The 13590-nt window shown below is 51.5% G+C and overlaps 3 protein-coding genes across 3 annotated transcripts; 2 read left to right on the top strand and 1 right to left on the bottom strand.

Annotated features, from left to right (window-relative positions):
* Nucleotides 1–428: 428 nt before the first annotated feature.
* Nucleotides 429–2091, top strand: NEUTE1DRAFT_130518 (uncharacterized protein; the record flags this gene model as incomplete). The annotated part of the gene is made up of 3 exons (XM_009853896.1): nucleotides 429–739; nucleotides 802–1427; nucleotides 1500–2091. The coding sequence occupies 3 exons, from the start codon at nucleotides 468–470 to the stop codon at nucleotides 1940–1942; spliced, it is 1341 nt and encodes a 446-aa protein (XP_009852198.1).
* A 1653-nt stretch (nucleotides 2092–3744) lies between these two features.
* Nucleotides 3745–7876, top strand: NEUTE1DRAFT_83987 (exportin-1; the record flags this gene model as incomplete). Its single annotated transcript, XM_009853895.1, has 7 exons — nucleotides 3745–3964; nucleotides 4033–4062; nucleotides 4137–4209; nucleotides 4278–4349; nucleotides 4427–5151; nucleotides 5205–7237; nucleotides 7301–7876. The coding sequence occupies 7 exons, from the start codon at nucleotides 3899–3901 to the stop codon at nucleotides 7536–7538; spliced, it is 3237 nt and encodes a 1078-aa protein (XP_009852197.1).
* A 2203-nt stretch (nucleotides 7877–10079) lies between these two features.
* Nucleotides 10080–10622, bottom strand: NEUTE1DRAFT_117408 (uncharacterized protein; the record flags this gene model as incomplete). The annotated part of the gene is made up of 1 exon (XM_009853894.1): nucleotides 10080–10622. The coding sequence occupies one exon, from the start codon at nucleotides 10365–10367 to the stop codon at nucleotides 10158–10160; it is 210 nt and encodes a 69-aa protein (XP_009852196.1).
* Nucleotides 10623–13590: the final 2968 nt, after the last annotated feature.

Here is a 13590-nt window from a genome sequence, read left to right as displayed (position 1 = left end):
ATTCAGGGGACGCCAGAATTGCCCCCCGAAATGCCATTCTCATCTGGAACGCGGACTTGGCTCGGAATCTCATGTCTGTAGTCGCTATAAAAGTACTTTAGTCTATTTAGCTGGCGGTAGATTCATAATTCCGCTTCGGCACACGTTTTGTGGTCCATTCCTTCCTTCAATTTTTTTTTTTTTTTTCCCCCCTTGATTGCGTTCAGAAGTTGTGTCTTTGACTCTGACCGACTTCCTCTTGGGCTTGACTTGTAACTGAAGACTGAGCTCGGTAACAGCCACTACAAGTCTACGACCTACTTAGCATCAACACTTGGAACAGCCGCATTAGGTACCTAAGTAGTTTGGGGAACCAGGTGGAGGAGTCCTGCATAACGCTCCCAGCGCCTTCCAAACTGGCACACTCAACGTCTCTTGTACGCTCGGCGCTTCGGCGGTCATCGGTACTCACGGGAATAACATCATCGATGCCCCGCTCCAGCGGCCCGGTCGACTCCCCCGCTCGGCTGTCCCTGATCTCCCGTCACCTCGCCCCCGATTACCCACTCAACACTCCTTATACCGTCGAGAGACATCCGGACAACATCGACACCTCTCTCTTGCCCAAGACACAAACCCGCGCCCTCACCACCGACACCACTCCAGCCAACATGTCTACCCAGCCTGAGCACCCGACCCTCCTTATTCCCGGCCCCATCGAGTTCGACGATGCTGTCCTCAACTCCATGAGCCACTACAGGTGAGATCCGAACGGCGCAAACCAACCAACCACCTGGAATTGGCTGACCATATTTGCAACAGCGAGAGCCATGTCGGGCCTGGCTTTGTTGCTGTCTTCGGCGAGACCCTGTCGATGCTGCGCAAGCTGTTCCAGACCACGGACCCCTCCGCTCAGCCTTTCGTCCTGTCCGGCTCCGGTACCCTAGGTTGGGATCTCGTTGCCGCCAACCTGATCGAGCCTGGTGAGGATGCGCTCGTGCTTAGCACCGGTTACTTTGGCGATGGCTTCGCCGACTGCTTGAAGGTCTACGGCGCCAACGTCACCCAGATCTCTGCCGAGCCCGGCAGCCGCCCTCAGCTCCCTGAGATTGAGAAGGCTCTTTCGGAGAAGAAGTACAAGCTCCTCACCGTCACTCACGTCGATACCTCTACTGGTGTCCTCAGCGAGCTCAAGAACCTTTCCGAGCTTGTCCACAGGGTTTCCCCCGACACCCTCGTCATTGTCGATGGTGTCTGCTCCGTCGCCTGTGAGGAGATTGACTTTGATGCCTGGAAGCTCGACGGTGTTGTCACTGCCTCCCAGAAAGCCATCGGCTGCCCTGCCGGTCTCTCTATCTCCATGTTCAGCGGTCGCGCCATCCAGGCCTTCCAGAACCGCCAGACCCCACCTACCTCTTACTTTGCTTCAATGAAGAACTGGCTTCCCAGTGAGTACCACTTCACGTTACAATCTACCCTTTTGATACCACTTGCTAATGTATGATGCGTGCGAACTACAGTCATGCAGAACTACGAGGCCAAGAAGCCCTCTTACTTCGCCACTCCTTCTCCCCAGCTCGTTCGCGCCCTCCATACCGCCCTTACCCAGATCGTCGCCCAGGGTGTCAAGGAAAGGTTCGCGGCCCACAAGGCGGCTTCGGACAAGATCAAGGCGGCCGTTGCTGCTCTCGGCCTCAAGCAGGTCGCCGCCAACCCTGATGACCAGGCCCACGGCATGACCGCCATCTACCTTCCCGAGACCGTCAAGGGCGCTGAGCTCCTCCCCAAGCTCGCTTCGAGGGGCGTTGTGTTCGCCGGTGGCATCCACAAGGCCATCGCGGCCAAGTACATCCGTTTTGGCCACATGGGCGTCAGTGTGTTGGATCCTAGCAGAGGCCATGTCGAGAAGGCCATCAAGGCTCTTGAGGAGGGTCTGTCCGAGTGCGGTTATCAAAAGGCTTAGAAGTGGGGTGTAGTGTAGGAACGTGGTGTATATAAAAAGCCGGAGTCATTTTGGAGTCACGATATACCATGCTGGATTTTGTTGATTGAAGAAGAGGTCCCTGATGGATCTGCAAGCGGATTTGAATATATGAAACTGTGAAAACTGCCTAACAAAGTTGCAGAGTGCAGTGACGTGCTGGGGGTGCAAGAGGGCCGTGTAGAAGAAAGGAACACCCCCTTCCCCACATGTTGCGAATGGAGTCTCGTCCCTCAATGGTAACCCTTGCATGAGTGGTTGCATTATGTACTACTGGTCACTATCCGCTGCAATGCGGTTGATATGCTGCCACTACCTCTACTGGGACATGCCAGCGATCCGGGGGTGTCCTTGATAAGGAGTCTAACAGTGAAAGGGACATAGTGTACGTTGGAGAAGGGAAGGGAAGTAAGTGCCGAGGCTCGACGAGCAAACCTCAACTGAACAGCCGGTACGCCTGGAGCTTTTCGTCCTCGTCTTGGACAATCCAGGGTAGCAAAAGCGGGGCAATCCTGACGCCTGGGCATCTCCACTGGGGAAACATTGATACGGAGCTATCAAGTGATGTACATAGCAGCTGTACCGGATAGATGGGCCGCAGTGAAGATGCGGATATATCTCAGGATAGCTATATCCGGTCGGCCTATGTAGTGTAGAATTTCAAGAGCTGTGTTTGAATTGTCCAGACTTGGGTAGCAGAAGGTCCGTTAATGCTGACATATGTATGTTGGTATATATGGAACGGTGGTGAAATCCATAGTATTACCTAGGTCTGTTCGTTAGGACAAGAGCGGACTTTGTGAGCTTCTGAAGTATCTACAAGCAGTGTGTTATCCCAAGTTAAATACCTAGCAACCAAGCATAAATTACCAGATATACATTCATTTGATGCCCTTTGGGAAGAAACAATCATGCTGAAATCATCGACAAGAACTGTTCTCGGAAAGCCCACGATGGGTCTCGGTTGGATGGCTTTGGGCTGCTGTCAAGACTACAAGCAGATAAATACCGTTTTGGGTTGCGCGGACGGCATCTGGAACCCGACGTGATCCCAGTGGTGAGATGTGAAAAGAACGCGGGACTGGAAAGGGAAGCCGTCCCAGAGGCGCGGAATCCCGTGGTCCAGTCGAATGGTCCAGCGAGCGCGCGCGGAGGGCGTCACCTCAACATCCGTCAACCTCCGCAACGAACAAGGGCGTCCTGGTGGACGTGCATGCCAAATCGGAACGGGAGGCTGGTGGGGTCCATCACGGTTCGGCCTTTCTGGGCTTTCGACCCGATTCTCAATGCAATGCTCCAGTCCAGCTCCAGCTCCATAACCTCCGTCATCCCACTGCAAATTGAAGTGCACATCCCACTGCACCGCCGCGCGCAGGCCCCTTCACGCCTCTTGCACTTCTGCAGCCTCGAGGTTCGCTTCATTTTTTTGCCAAACTGAACCTTTTGACTTGCACTGATCAACGGCACGCAACACTCGCAAAAACGCCAACACAACAACCCGACTCGACCCGTTCGTTGTTTCCTTTCTCTCGCTCCAGGCTCGCGACTACGACGATTGTGCCCCACGTCTCCTCCCCGTCTGGATTATTCATTCCATCTCCCGGCCCCAGCAACCCGCCGGCCGTCAAACCAGCTGCGCTTCGCTTCGTTTCGTTTGGCACGCACCGTGACCCGGACAACCAAACAGACCTGGACCTAGCAGGCCATCACACACCACGTCTGGAACCAAACACCCCTCACCCTCGCAATCCCTCCATCTACCTTAGTCCTTTTCTCCCCGCCAGACCAGCAACGAGCTGTCGATCTCCTCCCATTCGTCTCGCCGAACTTTGGTAGCAGCAAACCCATCTTGCTCGACACTATCCACTGTTCAGCTACCCGCTGTACCTACCTTGCTACCAACCCCTCTGCATCCCAACCCAGTAGAGGAACGCGACCATGCCCCTCTCCATCGAGGAACTGGACAACCAAGTCCGCACCTTCTATGAAGGTCGCGGCGAGACGGTAAATAACGACGCCGGATTCTGGTTCGCCCTGTGTAGATGCTGACGTTCTGTTTTCTGCTTGAACAGCAAGCTCAGGCCCAAACCGTCCTGAACCAGGTATGTCTGCCAATAGCCAAACTCGACCCTCCTTTGTCCTGACAACCAGGGCTAACATAGCATCCTTCAAACAGTTCAAGGAAGATCCCGATGCCTGGTTGATGGTCGACGAGATCCTCCAGAAGGCCACGTACGAGCAGACAAAGTGTCCGTCAATCCCGCCCACGTACCAAACAGTTCATATCCAGAATGTCATATACTGACAGGGTTTGTAGACTTGGGGTTACAGGTCCTCGACAATGTGATTATGACGAGGTGGAAGGTGCTCCCCCGCGAGCAGTGTCATGGTACGTGAAAACATTGGCTTATTGAAAGCTTGATGCTCCCCCAGTAGCTAACTTTTCTCTCTCTCTCTCTCTCTCAGGTATCCGCAACTTTGTCGTTCAGTATATCCTCCAATGTTCGAGTTCCGAAGAGCTTCTCAAGGCCCACCGTGTCCTGCTCAACAAGCTTAACCTTGTTCTCGTCTCCGTCCTCAAGCAAGAGTGGCCTCATAACTGGCCTACCTTCATCAACGAGATTATCTCTGCCTCTCGCTCGAGCCTTTCGATCTGCGAGAACAACATGATCATTCTGCGACTCCTCTCCGAAGAGGTCTTCGACTATTCCGCGGAGCAGATGACGTCGACAAAGACACGGAACCTCAAGACCACCATGTGCGCCGAGTTCTCGCAGATTTTCCAGCTTTGCCAGGAAGTTCTCAACTCTGCCAACCAGCCTAGCCTTATCAAGGCCACCCTCGAAACCCTGTTGCGCTTCTGCAACTGGATCCCTCTCGGTTATATCTTCGAGACCCCTCTTATTGAAACCCTTAGGACGCGTTTCTTGGAGGTTCCCGAGTTCCGAAACATTACCCTCCAGTGTTTGACCGAGATTGGTGGTTTGCAAATAGGAGGTCCTACGGGCCAACAGCCCAACTATGGCGAGGCCCTCATCAAGATGTTCACCGAGGTCCTGACGACCATTTCCAACATCATTCCTCTCAGCATGGACTTGAAGGCGACCTACCCGGCCAGCAACTCTCGCGACCAGGAATTCATCCAGAACTTGGCGCTGTTCCTTTGCAATTTCTTTGGCATGCACCTGCCCGTAAGTAGCTGAGATTTGTGACCTCATGATCGTAGTACTAATATGGTATCTAGCTCATCGAAAACCTGCCGAACCGTGACTTTCTTACACATGGTCACTATTACCTAATCAGAATTTCGCAGATTGAAGACCGCGAAATCTTCAAGATCTGCCTCGACTACTGGCTCAAGCTCGTCCAGGAGCTCTATGAGGAGATGCAGGCCTTGCCCCTTTCCGATATGAACCCTCTTCTTAGCGGTGGTCTGCAGACCAGCGGCGCCCCGAACCCCGCTCTGCTCAACAACTACCCTCTCCGCAAGCACAAGTACAACGAGATTCTTTCCAACCTGCGTGTTGTCATGATTGAGAAGATGGTGCGCCCCGAAGAAGTCCTCATTGTTGAGAACGACGAGGGCGAGATTGTCCGCGAGTTTGTCAAGGAAACCGACACTGTTCAGCTTTACAAGACCATCCGCGAGTGTCTCGTTTATCTCACCCATTTGGATGTGGTCGACACCGAGCAGATTATGACCGACAAGCTCGCACGCCAAGTCGATGGATCCGAATGGTCATGGCACAACTGCAACGTCCTCTGCTGGGCGATTGGTTCTATTTCTCTCGCCATGAACGAAGAGACGGAGAAGAGGTTCCTTGTTACTGTTATCAAGGATCTTCTTGGACTGACCGAAATGAAGCGGGGCAAAGATAACAAGGCCGTCGTCGCCAGTAACATCATGTACATTGTCGGACAGTATCCCCGTTTCCTCAAGGCGCATTGGAAGTTCCTCAAGACGGTCGTCAACAAGCTGTTCGAATTCATGCACGAGTCTCACGAGGGTGTCCAGGACATGGCCTGCGATACTTTTATCAAGATTGCCAAGTCTTGCAGACGCCACTTTGTTGCGCTCCAGCCTAGCGAGTCTCAGCCTTTCATTGAGGAGATCATCAGGGACCTTGGCAAGATCACTTGCGACTTGACTCCTCAACAGGTTCATACTTTCTATGAGGCTTGCGGCTACATGGTAGCTGCTCAAGGCAACAGGCACCAGCAGGAAAGGCTGCTTTCTGAGCTCATGCAGATTCCCAACATGGCGTGGCAGGAGATTATCAGGCAAGCTAGCCTTAACCCTAACATCCTCCAGGATGCGGACACCATCAAGGTTATTGGCAACATCATGAAGACCAACGTCTCGGCATGCTCATCTATTGGTACCTATTTCTTTCCTCAGATCGGCAACCTCTATAGCGACATGCTTCAGATGTATGCCGCCACCAGTCAGCTGATTTCTGAGGCTGTTGCTCGCGAGGGTGAGATTGCTACAAAGATGCCCAAGGTCCGCGGGCTCCGAACCATCAAGAAGGAAATTCTCAAGCTTATTGAGACCTATGTCGACAAGGCTGAGGACCTCCAGGCCGTGCGGGAGCAGATGGTGCCTCCTCTCTTGGATTCGGTGCTTGTTGACTACAACCGCAACGTTCCTGGTGCTCGTGATGCTGAGGTCTTGAGGGCTATGACCGCTATGATCACTAAGCTCTCGGCTTTGATGGAGGACCAGGTACCGATCATCATGGAGAATGTCTTCGAATGCACGCTGGACATGATCAACAAGAACTTCTCCGAATACCCCGAACACCGTGTCGAGTTCTTCAACCTCCTCCGCGCTATCAACCTTCATTGCTTCCCTGCGCTTTTGAAGCTTGATAACCGTCAGTTCAAGTTTGTTATTGATTCGTGCATGTGGGCTAGCAAGCACGACAACCGCGATGTTGAGACTGCGGGCCTTAACATGTGCCTGGAGCTCGTCAACAACATCGCTGAGAAGACTGACGTTCAGACCTCCAACGCTTTCTTCAACCAATTCTTTGTCAGCATCCTGCAGGATGTGTTCTTCGTTCTAACTGACCAGGACCACAAAGCTGGATTCAAGACCCAGTCCATGCTGCTCATGCGCATGTTCTACTTTGTCCACCCCGCCGATGGCTCGCCCTCAAGGATTCAGGGCCCCATTTACCAGCCCGATCAGGCCCAGCCAGGTACTAGCAACAAGGAGTTCCTCACCATGTTCGTGGGTAATTTACTGCAGACCGCTTTTGCCAACCTTACGCCGTAAGTTTTCTTCCCCAACTTTGGACCTTGTAATGTACCGAGCTAACCAAAAGTGCAAAACAGTGCCCAGATTACCTCGTTTGTTGAGGGACTCTTCACCCTTAACACCCAGTACGACAAGTTCCGCCTCGCGTTGCGTGACTTCCTTATCTCCCTTAGGGAATTCGCCGGCGACAATGCCGAGCTCTACCTCCTGGAGAAGGAGCAGCAGGAGACGGCGGCCAAGGCGGCCGATATCGAGAGGAGATCCAAGGTTAGCGGCCTGCTGAAACCCAGCGAGCTCGAGGACGATGAGCTGTGACTAGTTGGAGAGGAGCTTAGGAATGAGTTTGCGCCGACTTACGAGTCGCGCCGAAATGACGTACCACCAGAGAAGCCACACATGAATGGGCTGGCTGGTGCTGGTGATATGGCGAAAGGAAAAAGAAGCGGCGGCGGCAAGGATCACGACCAATTCGGTGGCGATGGATGGGAGTTCTATGGTCTGTGAAATGAAATATGGCGGCGTTCTTTATTCTTTTTGTGTTTATGTAAGTCACCAAATCAGTCGTATTTCTTGTATGAACCCCAACCCGGCATTTTATCAAGAGCCGACCCGCTAGAATCAGCCAAATACTATTGAATGAGTAGCATGCTACCAGCCTCTTGTATCTGTTCCTCTCACTTTTTGTGTTGTTAATCATAAGAAGATTGGGTCGGTGGCAGTACGCTTGTCTGGTTCACATCCGGGGTATCAAGGGTGATAATTGTGAAGAGTAGTCAACAACACAAGAATAAGGAAAAGGTGTTGCTGACCGACTTGGTTGTTCCGGCAAAGTAGCCAGTCGGTGCGTGGTGCCCTCATTGCTCGCCTTCCTGCGCACATCCTTTGCGGTGGTCTGGTGCTTGGACACTACAATGTATGCCGACTACTTACTTATAACAAGTTTAGGCACTTGTCCAATATTCGATCGTTCTCTTGACACACTGCAGTTCGTTCGCCAGAACAGCAGGTGTCTATTCCTCTTCACACTCCAGAACTGGTCTAATCTGTAGCTAGCAATCACCTTTTACTTCGAATTGTGATTTCACTCACATGTTGAGACATGGCATTGACTTTTGTGCCTACCTGGTGAATTGACTGGACCGGGTTTCTATCCACTTTGCATCTTTTCTCTTTTTCACCCTCCTCTCCTTCCTCTTCCTAATTTACACAAGGCGTTTCGCGTCCCGTCTCTCGAGGTTCACGTCTCCTAATCGGACTGGATCAGACCGACACTCCCTATCCCGCGTTTGGAGTTACCTCAAATATTCCACCCGGTTATGTCTTCCTTGCGTCACTTGAGGCTTTATTTGGCGTTATCAGTATTTAGAATTCCCCTTTGGGTTGCTTCTGTGAGCTTATTTCCTTGCTCCCTTGTAATTTGATATATGTGGGTCTGTGTCTAGTATTTGTTGTGCGTGAGTTCAGTTCTTTATTTTTTACACATACACACACACACACACACATATATATATATATATAAAGATCACTGTGGGTTATGAACCTCCATACACTTGCCTTTCCACTCTCTGTTTCAGTTTCACCTTCTTTTATTCCCCTTCACTTTTTCTTGTCTGTTGTCATAGCCCTGGCTTGGCTTTCTCGTGCCCGTCTATGTGAGATTCGCCGTTCCTTTCCTTTCTCTCTCTCTCTCTCTTTCTTTTTTTCCGTTCTTCTTTTGCTGCTATTGCGAGTTTACTCCTGCCACTCTACTTGTGTCTCAAAAAAAAAAAAAAAAATGGATATCCTGAGGCAGAACTGTGTGCTCCTCTGATATCGGGTGTCAAACATGTTCTACTCTTTTCTGAACACGGAATGTAGTGACGAGGGAATCAACTATCGAGGAAAATAGACACTTGTATTTGAGTTATTACGTCGTTTTCTCTCTACGCAAAATGTTGCGATTGGTGGATGCCAGCTCATACTCATAAATGTGCTTTTTAGACTCACGTGTGGTGGAACCGAGTCGATCTTCACATGTCGTTGGAATGTCGGCGTGGCAGGTGTACGACAAACTGAAAGACAAACTGTCACTCGATACCTCACAAGGCATGATCACTTCATAGATACATAGAGTCAATGGGATGATGGTTCAGAAACACGTTTTAGCATCATCCGTTCACCATGAATGCCACAAACTGACTAGAATCATGCTCGATGAACGGCGAATAGGTGGACTCGGAGTAAGTGGAATGAACACTCGTTACTTAAAGCCCCTGGCCGTATCTGTTCACTATTCCATACTACCCTTGTTCCTGTGCTGGATCTCAGGTAGATAATAAAATCACCTACCAAGGCATCTTACCTACAGACCTCCTAGAACAAGCCAAGGCTAACGTCAACGGAAAAGATTGCTTACCTAAATCCCTACAAGAGCTGGTCCGGTCCGATGTAACTCCGTAACCTACACCAACCTGGCAAGTCTGGGGTATAACAAGCTGTCCTAATAAGCTTGTAATGCAAAACCCGGGGGAAATTGGTAAACGGGATGGGTTGCGGCGGTGATTGCCCGCATATCATGCAGTAGCGAGCACACAATCTATCTGTTAAGTGTGGTAAGGTTACACTAGTGACTCAAGGGAAACAGACCCGGCGTCTTGCGCCCTCCTGTGCCTCGTAGATCCATACCATATTCCATCCACCCATCCATTCATTCTACCGCTTGCTCTTTCCCCATAGCATAGAGGGTCCCAGGGCATACAGAGGTCGAGACCGGATCCAGTTCTGTGGCGTTGGGTATATGTCTGTTGGTGTTAGCCAAGTTCAAAACGGCCGCGTAACCTTTTGAGCGACTCCTCTCCAAACAAGGGGGCTATTAGCCGGTTGGTTTTCTTTTTTGTCGTTCGATAACGGGATGCAGATGCTTCCCGCGTTCCTGTCTACCGCAAGCAAACCTCATCAAAGTGCGATGTCGGTGAGGAGATGGCTAATATACAATGAGTAATTTGTGCGTCTTCCTGCAAAACAGCCTCGGTGGCTTGACCTTCTGCGTGCCTCCAGCAAGCAACCGTGCTGATTGCTACCACGACAACCACAACACGAGATGTTTTCCAATCTCGGTATGTAGCATACATTGTACTTACTGTCTTCGAGAGCCCACGACCGCATCCCTCTCCCGCTTAGCCTGTGCCCAAGCCGGCGGTAATCGTCCACTCCCTTGTTTCAGTGGGTTCAAGTCGTACCACAAACAATCCCGCACACATCACCGGACGTCCGATCGGTCTTGTCTCTTCTTCTTGCTTGGCAGATCTAATGACACTCTGCGAAGAAAAGAAGAAAGAAAAAGCGAAAGTGTGGGCTCAGAAGTGGACAAGCGTGAGTATGCCATCTGCGAGCATTGTGGCGAATCGAACGGCTTTCCAGAGCCAAGTTATATCATGGTGAACACAGTATTCACTGAATCCACTCTTTGACCTCGAACAATGTTTAAGGCCATGAGCCACAGTAGAATACGCGTGTCCAAGGTAAGGAAACCCAGGTGTCCTAGACGCTGCGGTGATAAAGCCTTAACCACGTGTCTGGCAACCCCCGTGAGCCTCACGGAATCGACATCGTCGCCTGATCATAGCAGCAAATGCATTCCTTTGGTTGGAAACATGCCAAAAGCGGCGTACATACGAAGGAATATCTGCCGCTCCCGGGGGAGGTGGGGGCTTGCTTGCTGGATAAGACACCGTCGATACGTCCTGCAGTGCCAGAAAAGCTTCGTTGAGCACATTCTACCCTTTTTAGCAGCCCCTGCCTCCCATTTTGATGTTTCTTTGCTGGCAAGAGGGTGGTGGAAATGATTAAAAGATAGAACATGCATTTCTTGCAGCTGCTGCCGTAAACCCAATCTTCACGCGTGGATGAGCCTGCACACGCAAGCTTAGCTATCAAGGACCCAATGAAACGGTTGACATGAAAAGTAACCATTCGTGGCGTATCCCGGAGGGGCATGGTTCTTCGTAATCATAGGATAAGAACCCAGGGGTGGCTGGCTTTCGAAGGCATTCTCAAGATGGCAAAGCTACGCCACTCTCGTGCTTCCACCACCCAATGAAAGCTCTAGTCCAATCGGTTCTTAAATTGCTTTGATACCCGTGCTGTCATGCCCCAGTGCCGGAAACCCGTTGTGGACATCCAACCTGATACGGCTCGCGTGTCTTTGCTTCCATACGGTGATGCCGGTCGGAGTAATTAATATGGTTCCTCGGGAGGCCAGACCAAGGTAGATGAGGTCACCGACCAGGCAATACGCTAGCAAGAAGCTGACTGACACCAGGATCGTCGCACCTCCTTGAAGTTTCCGGAAAGGACACAGGCGATGAACTCCCTGAAAGAGGTTCCCCGCACAAAGCTGTCTTGCCTGTCTCCTTTGCGAAGGCATGCTTGCGATCTTCCAAGGACCATGGGGACCACATGGTTGGAGTAATCGCACAGAGTTGCATTGACTGGGATGAGCTTCCTTTGCAACGGCGGGACGAGATAGGAAGTTGCGTAGTTTCAGATTGTCTTGGTCTCAAATAGAATCGGGCTCAAACACCCAAACAAGGACCTTTCACTTGCCATGCAGGCGCCACATCGGCACGAGAAGGCGTCCACAATTGAGTTCCCACGATGGCCGCCAGTAGGCGTCGGCCCATTGTTGACTCGGGTTCGAACATGTGAAACCTGAGCGTATTTATCTGCGGGTAGATACTAGGCCTTTCTCTTCGACTCAGCTGGCTATAACACGGCTCTTGACCAAAAGCGTGCTTGTTGTGGCTGACTTGCGGGTCTATTAAACAAGACGGGGCGAATCTTACTATGTCCAGAGTTTGGGCTCTATCGTTCATGTTGCCCGCTGTGCTGGTATTCCGGATTTCCCAAAAGGCAGAGTATTCAACAGTCGTACCAAAAGGCCTGAAGGCAGGCAAATCACCGATCCTGGCTGGTTGAGTACTGCTGTATGCACGGATATTGTGTTTACGATCTCGTAAGCTGATCGTTTCTTGGTCGACTTTGTGAACTCGTAAGCAGGAATCAAAACGTTGTTCGTTGTTCCTCAGGAGGACTGGATACGCCTCATCCTGAGCAATGCGTACGATTAAAGGTCGCTGTCCGGACTTTGGTGATAAGATCAATCAGACATTCCGATGCAGCGTTAATTCCTGCACAGGAACTTGCGTTGTACTGTTTTTCTTCTTTGCAGGTATTGCGCGCGTGGCCGTCCATATGGCATTTACATTGCATATACGCATTACAGACCCGGCGAAGAAAACGTGGTTGAGCTGACATGCCGCCGGTGGATGTCTGTCGGTCTGTGTTTCGCCGCGAACGAAGAATGTCTGTGAGCATCTTTTTGCGTCTAGGATCGCAGACCTCTCTCTCTTATGGCAACAAAAGTCTCAAGTTATGGAAAGTCGCCCCAATGCTACGTGCCGACCTGTCAGTATGTGCCGGCAAACGACACCAATTAGGATGAGGGATCATCAACATACAATTGAAAAAGCCAATACCGCCATGTCTAGAGCGCGAAGGACATGGGAATATAGGCAAGCTCTTGGGAGTGAAGACGGATTCCTTGCAGGATACAATTACCCGTCGGTCCAGTCCGCGGAGGCACATTGGGTTTCGGCTAGAGATGGAAAGCGAGTGCGAACAGATAATTCGGGGTGGCTCCTGGCTCGTGGGCATCCGATGATGGCGGCACGTATCATGCCAGTGCTGGCGGAAGATGGCTCGTTGCGGCGGCGAAAAGGAAAAGATGATTCCATGCATGACGGAAGTTGACAAATCCCGACACTGGCAGAGTGTGGCTTGGCCATTTGATGAACACTGTCTCGTTGCGAACGTGGTCGGGAGAGCGAGATAGATGAAATTCGGTTGCCCGAGACAATTGATGAGGTTAAGGTTAGTCGGGAGAAGATAACGTCGGAGTGTCTGCAGTGGTAAGCCTGGATGGCTGGGAACACAGCTTGACGAAGCACAAAGGGCAGTAAGAAGCATCGATAAGTATGATGCCTGCCTGGCCTGGGGCCTGGGGCTTGGGATCTCGAGTTGCTGCGGGAGCTTCAAGTGGACGTTCATTGTTGAAGTGGAAGCTCCGACCTTGGGGTTGCTGTCGTGCTTGTGTCTCTGTTTCACCGCGGCCACTGTATCTCTTGTCCGAGTCTTCCTTGTGCTCCAGTTGACGACATGGGCCCGGGACCCGTGAAGCTTGTCTGCTTTTAGGGCAGCACAACCGAAAGCACGACTGAATCCTCCGCCATTGGATCACGCCCGAAGACTGCATGAGCCCTCGGCTGCCCTCTTCAAGTCCCAGCTCCACTTGTCGCCGCAATCCCAACTTTCTGAAGTGACCGACTCG

Source organism: Neurospora tetrasperma (assembly GCF_000213175.1).
Source record: "Neurospora tetrasperma FGSC 2508 unplaced genomic scaffold NEUTE1scaffold_4, whole genome shotgun sequence".
Classification (NCBI taxonomy): Eukaryota; Fungi; Ascomycota; class Sordariomycetes; order Sordariales; family Sordariaceae; genus Neurospora; species Neurospora tetrasperma.
This window is presented reverse-complemented; position numbering and strand designations above follow the sequence as displayed.